Here is a 12,174-nt window from a genome sequence, read left to right as displayed (position 1 = left end):
TCACTTGGTCTGTTGCCTCCGGCTTTTTAAAAATTGTATGAATGATTATTAAGAGTATCAAACCACCACAATCCCACTATAAGGCGTGTAAGACTGCCCCTCATGTCCATATTGCTCTTCTAATGTGCCTCTGATCTAACAGGCAGAAAAGACCCCTGGGTGTGAGAACAGAGCTGCTTCCTCTCGGGTTTCAAACCTGCTGCTAAAATGTTTAGCAAAAAGAGCAGTATTGTACCAATTTTTATATGGTTTTTAAGGTTGCAAATGCCTAATCGCGAGAAGGATAACAGAGAGCTTACCAAAATTAAATACTTTGGCTACTTAAAGATCTTAGTCCCTGCAACTTTGAATGAGATCAAGTCTGTGAGTGCAGACGTGATGGTGCAGACCAACTTTTGATTCCTGTGATTCAAGAATCTGAACTACTTTTACCTTCTGAATAAGGCATGGATGTGATGGTATGCACAGGAATACTGATGTGGTATGGTTTTTGAATTATAGCAGTCTTTCTTCATCCCATTCCTAAACTGTGGGTATTATTTGCCTTAACCTTGTTCAATATGTGCATTATTTTATATTCTTATATCAAGTGAAGCACTCTTTTTTCCATACCTTCACACAACAGCATAAACAAGGCCCAAGTAGTACAACCAGTGTTAAAATATGCTTTACTTTTATACAAAATTCATACCTAGCTTTAATTTGATCTAGAGAAGAAAGGGCATTCTCTAAATATTCCTTCAGCTCTTCTTCACAGCTTGCCATTTTCATTTTTTCCAAACTTGTATCCAGATCATCTTTCATCACCTAAGGCCACATTAAAAAGCTAATAAAAACAGTTTAGTATATACTAAAATCTCCATAACTATTTAGGATTCAAGTAATTTGATTATGAATGTATATTCCACACCAAGACCTTAGCAAAACTTATCATCTGTGAAGATCTTCCTTGATAATGAACAGCTCTGACACAGCCACCCCAAGCTGGCTGTTGTAGCTATGAGAATTTGGCATCCAACCGGACTCCATACCTGCACAAGATCTCATAATAGCAACTTACAGCCACTTTGTACAGAAAGCAGCAGTGATCTTTAACACTTTTGCCATATCAAGAATAAGACAGGACTGTCCATTCAGTGTGAATCAAGCATTTAGCAAAAATGCACTTGACGGAATGAAACTTAAAAGTAGAAATTCCAATATAAAAGTCAGATATTTCTAGCAGCTGTTTTGAATTCCAGAGGGTTCTTTGTATTAAGAAGACTTTTCTTTACATTATGCCACATCATTGTTTTTATGTTTATATCTGTATTATGTCATCCTGTTCCAATCTGTATTTATCTACTTTTTCCTCAAGTACATCTTCCTGCTGTGACAGTTTGAGTAGATGGACATCCCACAGACCCATGGCCTCCTGAACACAGCTGTACAAGCCTTGACAATGCTGCTCATGCCATCTAGCCATCTCCTTAAAATCGCTCTAAAGAAAAACATTCCAGTGAACAACTCATTTTTAAACTGCTGGAAGGTGAAATGAATGAATAAGAGGATATGTAACATGGGAAAAGGCTGCATGGAACTATACAAATGGTGTTCAATATTGTGTCTTCTATATGGTGACTAAAAAAAAATCCAAGTAAACTGGGTAAGAATGTGGATTTTTATTCTACAAGCTGAGAGTATCAAAACTTCTGTTTATTCTGACATGGCAAAGCACTGAATCATATTCTACAATTTATCTCTTTAGGAACAACTGTGTGGTCATTTTTATGTATAGAATCACAACATTTGGGAGATCATTTAAATCTATTCCTCTGCCTTCAGACAGACTGGGCCATACGTCATTCATACCTATCATATGTATTTCAGATATAAATGATAATAAAAATGCAATATATTACAAACAATAAACACAGTAATTATGAACTCTTTCATGTGAAACTCTTCCACACCAAACCTGGTTTCTTTGTAGTGTTTAGTCACACTATGGAGCTCTTTCTAATGTGACATCAATAGCCTACAATGTAGAAGGCATTGCAGATAGGAGCACAGAAATAACACACTAATGCCAAGAAGATAAAAGCAAATGTAATTAACATACATCCATGTGCTCCAGTTCTTCTTCAAACCTGTGTTTTAGTTTCTCAGTCATCTGAAGCATGTTGGAATGTACAATTTCAACATCTTCTACTGTGCAAATGTTCTTATCCAACAGGGTCATCTAAATGAAAATAATAGCAAATTATTGACATGCATGACTTTCAGAAAGCATGACTAAACTTAGTGTTTCTTCTCTTGTGATGGACAGAGAAAGACTCAGCCTCCTATATCCCACATTTGTTTACTAAACACTACAATTACACTGGATACAGAAGGAGAAACTGAGACAGAGAGCAAGACAGATTTGCCAAGATAGATTTAGCACAAAGGCTGAAGGTCCTTACATTCTCCACATAAACACAGGACAGAACCCCCTTCATTACTGGCATTTGTTACAGCTTTTACACATTTCAAGTACAAATGCCAAACACTACTGTGAAACTAAATGGATGGTTACTTTTTGAACTGAGTAAGACAGAGGTTAAAAACTAATTTCACTTGTTATCTCAGTGTTTGGTGGATCCTCAAACACATTTTACTGTAATGGCACACTGTACCACGGCTATCACACCCAAAACTGGGACACTCACCTTGCAGGTCTGCACTTTTTCCTGACATTTGCCCTGCACCAGCTCATACTGGACACGCAATTTCTCCACAAACTCTGCACTATGGGTGTCTGAATGGTATGGAACAGACCACAGTCAACATTCTGTATTTCACAGTGCAGTGTGAAAAGGAAACATGACAAGAGGCCATGTGCTGAATCTCAGCAGAGGGAACAGATCCCAGCAGTGTCACACATCTGTGTGACACTAACAACCAATCAAATAAGATGCTTTAATACACAGCCCTTTATAATCATGCTTAGAAGTAGCAAGTTATTTACAATTGCTACCAGCTTCTTTGCTACCATACGGGCTACAAACATCACAACAAGACGTGCTCTGGAGCAAGAGAAGGCAGGCACACAGAGGGAAGGCACCCTACAGGACATAGAGAAAGGAAGTAGCTCCAGTACTTCTTCCCCTCTTCTTCTCCAAGAGTTAAAAAGGAGTATATTTTTGTATGATTGAAAACTGCTCCATGTCAAAATTAAACTTTTATTTCCCCAGATTAATTCTAACCAAGCCAGTTCCTGCTAGATGTGACCATGTACAAGTGTTTGTACCAGCCAAAGGAAAGTGATGTCACAGGCAGCTTCTTTGGGTCTTACTGCCAGCTCAAAGCAACTGAGAAGGCGGGATGGAACAAAGAATAGAGCAAACGTGCACTTTCAAAGCAACTGTATGCCTCATCATTGCCCAGGAAAAAAGAAAGTATTGCTTGAATTCCAGACTGTTTTTATGATTTCCCAACTTACCTATACTTGTGTTTAAATTCTCCAGAGTTCTGTACCATTCATTTAAGTCAGATTTTGTATGTGTTGGAGGCAACAAGGCACTATCAAAGTAGTAAACAAGAGTCAGGTATTCTAAAATACAAACCAGTCACGTGTATATAAAACTATTAAAAAATACAAAATTATGAATCAGAGCATCCATGCTACTGTGCTTTATTTTATTTACAGCCATCTTGCAATGAAAATCAACCAAAGAGACTGTTGTTGTTCAAGGCCAACTGTTTACTACCCAACAAGGAACTGTTATCTACCTTGCTCCCAACATCCACTGTAAAAAAAACTCCCTGTAAATACAGTAATGCATTGCACCCAAAAATGCTTTTTGTGTTCAGGATGGATATTCAAACACAGCAGTGTCAGATTTCTATCCATATTCCTCTCTGAATTTATTACACAAATTAAACCCCTTGGAGAAAAAAACACCAACTTCTAGTTCTCCACCCATCTTTGTCTGCCCAGTTCTACCAGTTTCAAATGTCAGTAATATTTACTTTTGCATTCCTGCATTTTTAGCCCACAATCACCACTTCTTTAGTGTAGCTGGTGCAGTGAAAATCAAGAATGCTTTTCCATTAAAAAGAGCTGTAGAAAAATAGGGTTTAACCCTGTCTTACTGCTGAATTTAACAATCACACACTGACAGAAAGCAAAGTGCATTTTGTAGCCAAGCTCCTCACATTAACTCCAGCAAGAACTGTTTTCCTTTATGCTATATCCTCTTTTGCCATACCCAATATGCTGCAAAACCCTCAGTCTCTGTTCACCAAGTACAATTTGCTCCTTAATCATATTTTCCATTTCCTCAGCTCGGGGATTCTGTACTTCTTCACTTGCCATAAATACTCTGCAGGATGGAAAAACAGATACGTATAATGGAAACATGATATCAAACATGATATCATACATGATATGTATAAAGAAAAAATAACTTTTTTAAACTTGTGGTTTTATAGAAACCACAAGTGAACACTAGTCACTTTGTGTTATTCATTGTCCAAAATAAGATTGCAAAACTTCTGACCTGAAGCTCTGAATAACACAGTTCTTTTGGATGAGCTTCCAGTCCTTGACTCTCTCTTGCCACTTCAGTTGATGCAATTTTTCTTTCTCAAGCTCCGATTTCATTAGATTAAAGAGCAGCTTGGCAGTTGCCCTCTCATTACCCAGCAATGCTCTGTTTATATTCTGCATATTAAAAAAAAAAAAAAAAACAAAACTAGGAGTAGAAGCAGCATACAACATGCAAAAAACGAACAAAAAAATATATCTTCTACAGAAAATGAGGTGAAAAAAGAATACAAATTATTACAAATACCCTGCAAAGTAGAAATCTCTCTATATTTCAGTGATTGATAGGCAGAAAAAATTGATTTCAGCTAGGAAAAAATACATTCTAGGAATATTCAGACTGCTATCCTGTTCCAGGTAAAACATTTACCATTGCCTTATTGTTTATGAGCTTGTGAACATCAGCTGCCAAGAAGAAGGAAATTTCCTCCAGTTTCACTGTATACTTGGTCAGTACCTCTGTTATCTGTGCAATGAAAGAATAAAGAAAAGAAACAACAAAACGTTAACTCAAATATCAGTATCCCAAATTAAAAAACTACACGAACAAGAGAATTTTTTCCATTAAAATTAATTCCATTCGATTCATTCATTATTCATTAATGATTCATTAATTAAAACTATTAAAGTGAATTAAAATTATTGGATGACACACAGATTGAGAAGTAAATTTTAAAATATTAATCTTAGTTACTTTAAAGACTAACTTTTTCAGTAATTCATAAAAACAGTAACTAAAACATTCTAATTTGCTACTACTCAGCTGATTGCTCTTTAATACCTGTGATAATTGAGTGCTCTGCAGACTGGCCATAATATGAACTTAAAAATCAAACAAATTCCTTTCAAATATCTGAAGGGAATCCACCAGTTGCCTGTTTTGAGTGAACACAAAATTAAAGCAAATGTGTTCATCTCTGACATTTATCGTAACTAATCCAACAGAAAGGTTACTGGTGGTACTCTTGGACCTATTCATCGTACCTGAATTACAAAAAGAGAAGCAACTGGCACTGGTAGAACAAACAGCTCTTCTTTGCCTACAAGGACAGTGCAGCAAGCTCTTCACAGTCTATTTTTTAAATCCAAACATTTCCTATGATGTCCAATGACTTTTACAGGTTAGGCTGAAGACTACAAAACTGCAACATGTCTGCTAGCGACATCCAGCCAACCCAAACTAAAATCAAGCTAGGTCATGTCTAAGCTCCTTCTCAACTGCAGAATGGTTATGTCCCCCCCAAAACTAACAGACCAAATCAAAGTTTGACCTACACAACCCTCCAGGGAAATAAAAGCAGCTTGTATATTCCTTGCACCTTTAGCATAAGTAATTGTGAAACACCTTCAAACTAGGAAAAAAGTGGCTTCTCCTGATATGTGGGTATAAAATGAATAGTTTATTGGGGAAAAGAAAGCAATCACCACACAACAGAACTACAGGCAGACCTCTGACTCCTTTGGAAACAAGCTACTCTTTGCTCTGCACCCAGCATTGTATCAGCAAATACCAATCTTATGCTTAAGTAACAGTTATTAAGACTGCAGCTCACTTTCATGGCTCGACTCCTTTCAGTCTCCTTTAGGGATGCATCCATTGCCCTGATACACTTCCTTCTGTTTGAGGACTCCTCGTGTATCATATTCCAGAGTTCTTCCAAACCCTGCAAAAAAAATGTACTTTCAATTTCACTGAAAAGTGAAAACACATAAAAGAAAATTTAAAAAGTAAAAACCCAATAATTTTGGACTCCAGCAAGCCATAAGAAGATGCTACGCAGAGCAGATACAAGTAACTGCAGTTGAGCCAATGCTGAGTTGCCTTACTTCAAATGAGAAGGCTTCCAAAGCCATGTCAGATGCAACCTTTTCAAACAGAAGTTTACTCTTTTCATCTGATTTCATCACTTGAAGCTGAAGGAGTTCTTGAAGATTCAAAACAGAGGCTGCCATCTCCTATAACAGCAGGTCAGTGTGATCATTTGAATCTTGGGCCCTGACCTTAGAAGAGCTCCAGACTGGATAAAAAACTCCTGCCTTACCCTGCCAATGCAGCCCAGCTCCCGCTGCATTCCCATCACTGCTCTATCGTGATGCTTTTGCCGCCGTTCTGCCAGGTTCTTCCATGTACTGCTGCCTGTTTCCTCAGGAACTGCCAAGGAAGAAATGAGGATTCTATAGCCTGGAACTGTTGCTGCAGAACATGGGATGCATGAACAGTAAATGCCAAAATCGACACTATGACCGCTGTAGTTTGTGCAGCTTTCACAGTGTGCAACATCTTTCCAAGGGAAGTGCAATCTTAGCAAATGCAGGTTAAAAATACTAGGGCATATTTTAAACTTCTGATTTTCAGAAGGATAACAGCATAGAACTATCAATTAAGCTCAGGTACAATATAAAAAATTTGCAACATTTCTGGAATGAGATCTGATTACATCAGAACTGGAATTTATCATCTAAACATAACATGTGATTGACCAACAATTTCACAACTGTCTTTTTTTTTTCTATTAGAAGCCTCATCATCTTCAAAATTACCTACATAGCATCAAAAATGTGTCAGGCCATTTCCCAAGCTTGATTTTTGTTACCTTGCAGGAGAAAGAGTACCAACGTGGGTGTAACCAAACTGTGTACTCTACTCCCCTCTACCTCATTTTATGATGACCTGCTAATGATGGGTGGTTTTCAGCACACCTGACCACAAGGATAAAAGTGTTAAAATGAGAGAGGCAAGCCCTGCAAGGTGAGGTGGTATTTCTTTATCCTTAAAATGATTCAGCTGGGGAAGCAGCTGCACCATCTATCCAGCGAGGGTCATCTGTGCTAATGGGCCATAATGAACTGATTATGCAGTAGCAGAATGGGAAGCTGAAACGACTATCATGTACTCCAAAAATATTCTAGCATTCATGGGATTACATCATTCCATTCTATGATGAAGCTCCCTGCACTGAGGGATGTACCACATGAACTCCACTGTATATAATTCAGGCAGTCTGGGGACTTGGGACACCACCACCACTGGATATCCAGAGGAGGATCTGAACTTCCACAGGGCCACCCGTTGTGGCAGCACATTTCTCCCTCTCTCAGGATTTTTCATAGAGGTGCACAGAGAGAAATTAAAGAGAAAATAATTTCTATTTCTGCTCCTTGTTTTTCTCATGTGGAATGTGTTCGGAGAATTGTTTACCTAGGGTGATTGCTTGATTGGATTCTGGTGAGGATGGTTTGAGCCTGATGGCCAATCCAACCCACCTGGGGCTGGACTCTCCAGAGAGGGTGACGAGTTGTGTTAGAGATATAGAGTTAGAAAAAGTAATATGTGGTTTTAGTATCTTCCTTTATATAGTATATTAATGTATTTTAGCACAGTTATAATAAAGAAATCATTCAGCCTTCTGAATTGAGTCAGACATCATAATTTCTTCCCATTGGGTTCGCCTGCATTTACAATAACCCATTCTGACAGGACTGCAACCACTGCAACCCTGACCAACAGGGTGCCAGGTGGTACTCTGACTTTGTGGTTTTAAACCAGTTTTGCTGTATCATTGCATTTGCTGTAATCTTTCTATTAAATTGTAACTCCGGTTTGAAATCTCTCACAAGGTAACAGCTAAACCTGTTACATGTACCACATTTCCTGTGACTGTAAATTAAAATAGATGACATTAAGGGAAACCAGTTTTACCAACTACATCAGGCAGGCCTCTGACTTCCTCAGCTGAACTTGCACCTACGTTTCCCCATGCCTCTGGAAAAGTTGTAGATTGTCTGAAACAGAAAGAGAATAAAGCTTCAATTTGTATTAAAAATGCACCAGAAGAAGGACTAACATAATAGTATAATACACTTTAATTGGCAAAATTTAACATTAAAGTGAACATAAGTATCATTCTAACTTTAAAGAATATAATTCAAAGAATCAAAGTTGCCTCTTCTGAGATGAACTGAAGTCTGGGTAGATCCCAATTCTAAATCTATTAGGATGGCATTACAGCAATATATGCTAGATTTAGAACATGTAAACTACAGAGACTTACAGAATAGCTCTAAAAGGTAAAAAACCTAGGAACTCTTAAGGAGACACTGGCAAGAAATGTGGAAATAGCCTTTATCTGCCCAGTGCTTTTCCCAACAGCTTGGGCACTGTGGTTGTCCTTGGGGTCAGTGAGAATCCCTGTATTGCTATTCAGCAGCTGGATCAGGGTGAAAAAGGATGGATTCATTAACTCCATTCTTGTTCATTACATTATCTTACTTCATCATCATGTAAGCCATTTACTTGGAAATACAGCCTAAGAAATATTTGTCAGACTGGGTGTATATCTAGATTGCTAAGAGCAAAGACAATTTCTTTTTAAAAGGAAAACCATACAATATGTCTGCCATTGCAAATATTAGTCTGGTAGCCTGCACTTCAACAGGCAGCAAGCAGTTCATTACACTAAATTTACATGTGGTGAGGAGACAATCTGTTACAAGTCCTTAGTGCTATGAGCAAGAATACACGAGTATATAATTCCCGGTGAAAATCTGTCCATTTCATTCCTTTAGTTAAGAACATATAATTGGGGTTTTATGCTTCTGTTCCCTACCTGTCTGACTGTGGCTTTTTTGTGAAGTCACTGATGGGTGTTGTTCCAACACATTTCTGCTGATTACTCATCAGAAATGGCATGGCATCAGCAAACATTTCTGAATGCCTATTTTGTGGTAGATAGGGACAGGCGGAGCGGAAGACCAACACGGGATGTGACGGAAAGATAGACCCATCCCCCTCTCTCCCTCTCTCCCCCACGCTGTCTTCTAAAGCCTCAGAGGAATGCAGCCACACCGGCCCTAGTAAATTTCCACTACCCACTAACCCCTGAGACCCCCAACCCCCCTCTGACGTAGCAAAGACCCCTAAAAACTATTTAAACCCACGAGATAGGATAATAAACGCTTTTCAACCGTCTGCCATATTGGTGTATGCGCCTGTTGATTAGCCCGAGCAGCCTGGCCGAGAGCAGGCTGCCGTGCTGTTCCCTGAACCAGGTCTCTGGTTGTCTTTTATAAAGGCAACATACTGGTGCCGAAACCCGGGAGAAAAGAAGAAAAAAGAAGAAAAAAAAAAGGAAAAATTTGCCCGGTGGACGGGATACACCTGGACAGAAGCAGCGGCCGGAACGGTCGGACCGTATCTTGGCGAGGGGAGACGTCCCCGGGGCCCGCGAGCATCATAAGCAGCGTCGCATGGGTCGTGAGTATAAAGCAAAAGAGTATCAAGTTTAAGCTCAGGGACTTTTATCTTGCTATAGCAAGGCTGCCTGGGCTTGGAGCAACCGAATGCTCAGTGGATGCCATGCATCCGGGGATATGGGAACAGTGTACAGCCACGCTAGCCGGGGAGGCAAAATCCTCAGGCGAAAGCGTTACGGCACGGGGCAAGGTAGAAGAAACCCCGCGTAAGGCAATAGAAAAACAAGAGACGCAGAGTACAGCGCGTACGTGTTTATTAGTCAGACCCGAGCTCGGGGGGGGGGCGAAAGCGCAAACCGTCCCTGGGGACAGTCCGCCCAAGAACGGAAACCCGGGGGGGCACAGCGCGACAACCCCTTCCCCGGATCAGAGCGCAGCCCGGCCCCGCCACAGAGCTGAGCCCAGCCCAGCCCGGCAGAGGCAGCGCAGCCCCCGGAGCGGCGCGTTTCGAGCGGCGCGGCCCCGCTCCCGCCAGGACCCGGACCCGCCCGCGGTTCCGCGCCGCTTCCCCGCCAGCGTGCCGAGCGGAGCGGCGCCAAGCCCCGCCGCAGAAACCCCCCAAGACACCCCCGCTGCGAAAAACCCCCGGGAAACCCCCGCCACAAAAAAGCCCCGAGAAACCGCAGCTTCCCGAACCGTCCCGCCGCCGCCGCCGATCAAAGGTCCGTTGCCGGAGGCGCAGCCGCGCGCGGGGCGCTTTTGGCGAGAGCCGGCGGGAGAGGCCAGAGTCGCAGGGGCCGCGGCTCGGGGGGAGTCCCCGGCCGCCCGGCCACGCGGCCGCTTTGAAAATGGCGCCGGGGGAGGCAGAGAGGGGCGGGGCGCAGGCAGTCCTGGCGCGAAAACTCGGAAACCGCGCGATCTCAGGAATGCGCGCGTGTGGGAGAAAGGGGCGGAGAGCGGCTCGGGGCACAGAGCCAATCAGCGGCCGCGCCTGGCGCCGCCACCATATAAGGGAAAAACCACCCCCCGCAGGGGGCGCGGCGAGCCGGGGGGGCGGGAACGGCGCCTCCCCCGCGGGGAGGAGCGAGCCCGGGGCCGAACAAAACGGCGCGGAGCCCCGGAAGTGCGCTGGCATTTGACTTCCGCCGCGGAGCCTGGCAACAACCCTGCCGGCTCAGAGGAGCCGGCGGAGGCTGACCGGAACCCCAAAACGAAAGATACAGAACCAGCACAGTTTAAAACAAAACCAAATAGAGTTCTAAGCCGCACCGAAAAGCGGTCACAATACCCCTTGGAACTGCGAGAAAAAAGGGCGTCTCGCCAAGGAATACGGGTCCCAGCCCCGGACACACGGGGGGGTGGGGGGGGGGAGCGCGTGGGCGAACTCAGCCCCCTCCCACCGCAAGCGGTGCCCGTGCCGCAGAATCAGCAAGAGACACCCCGATACGGGACCCCGGGGTAGCCCTGGCCATGAAAGTGGGGAGAAAGCCCCCGGGGATGTGTGAGACGTGCTGCCTCTGTGGTAGTCGGGACCCCCACGTGGTGAGACTATGAGAGCCACTGCTGCATACCCACTGCTGCCGATCAAACCTGACCCTCAAAACAAAACTAATAAGAGGCTGTAAGTTCTGTTTGCAGGACATGCTTGTAGACCGTCCCCATGACACAGACACCCCTGCTCCAGAAAGAGATGACAGACCACCAAACTGCCAGACAACACCTGAAAATCCCACGGTGGTGAGATCCAAACATGCACAGTGTCTTTCTTTATGCATTTTTGCTGTTTAGAGGCTTGTGGCCAGGAAGACAAGCTAGCCCAGGCCACTACCCTCTAATAAATACCCCATCCTTCGTGTCCCACATAGCCAGCCTGTTTAGAAGCTACCTTACTAACCCTAAATGAAACCAAATCAAACCTGACTAACCCCTATTAGTTTTGCTATGATATTAAACCCCCTTTTCTACGAAAGCAATGCTTTAGATACCCCCTTCAGTTACTCCACAGCCAGTGTCCCCCACCAGTGCAAGTGGAACACTCCCCACAGAAAACCAATAAGTAAGTAGTCCCATCCACAGTTGAGATGTAAGTTTGCCAGAAACCCAGAGTGAATCCTTATATGTTCCTTGCCAAGTTTAATAACTCTATCAATTTCTGTGTTCAAGTTCTGATTGTTTCTAAAGTCCTGCATCACTCAAACGAAAAGACATACCACCTTCTCGAAGAACCTGACAGGCTCCACAAAAAAGAAATTAACCATCGCAATGCTGCTTAGCCTGAGATCAGCTGGCACAGCCACAGGTGTCTCAGCCATTGCAACCCAGCAACACAAACTCTCTCAGCTGCAAATGACCATCGACAAAAACCTGCAGAAGATCAAGAAATCCACCTCCTACCTAGAAAAGTCAGTCTC

General features: G+C 42.7%; 1 protein-coding gene across 3 annotated transcripts; it reads right to left on the bottom strand.

Annotated features, from left to right (window-relative positions):
* Positions 1–2,075: 2,075 nt before the first annotated feature.
* LOC140685204 (coiled-coil domain-containing protein 180-like) lies at positions 2,076–9,281 on the bottom strand. 3 transcript variants are annotated; one of them, XM_072936473.1, is made up of 11 exons: positions 9,178–9,281; positions 8,271–8,353; positions 6,613–6,722; positions 6,398–6,526; positions 6,124–6,234; positions 4,941–5,036; positions 4,524–4,687; positions 4,233–4,346; positions 3,464–3,543; positions 2,691–2,779; positions 2,076–2,221 (listed from the first exon to the last, which is right to left on the bottom strand). In XM_072936473.1, the coding sequence occupies exons 1-11, from the start codon at positions 9,273–9,275 to the stop codon at positions 2,093–2,095; spliced, it is 1,203 nt and encodes a 400-aa protein (XP_072792574.1). In that variant the 5' UTR covers positions 9,276–9,281; the 3' UTR covers positions 2,076–2,092. The 3 variants fall into 3 exon arrangements, with proteins under 3 accessions (XP_072792574.1, XP_072792575.1, XP_072792576.1); XM_072936474.1 differs by lacking the exon at positions 6,398–6,526; XM_072936475.1 differs by lacking the exon at positions 2,691–2,779 and having other exon boundaries at positions 2,083–2,221.
* Positions 9,282–12,174: the final 2,893 nt, after the last annotated feature.

This window comes from Taeniopygia guttata, chromosome 16, assembly GCF_048771995.1.
Source record: "Taeniopygia guttata chromosome 16, bTaeGut7.mat, whole genome shotgun sequence".
Classification (NCBI taxonomy): domain Eukaryota; kingdom Metazoa; phylum Chordata; class Aves; order Passeriformes; family Estrildidae; genus Taeniopygia; species Taeniopygia guttata.
This window is presented reverse-complemented; position numbering and strand designations above follow the sequence as displayed.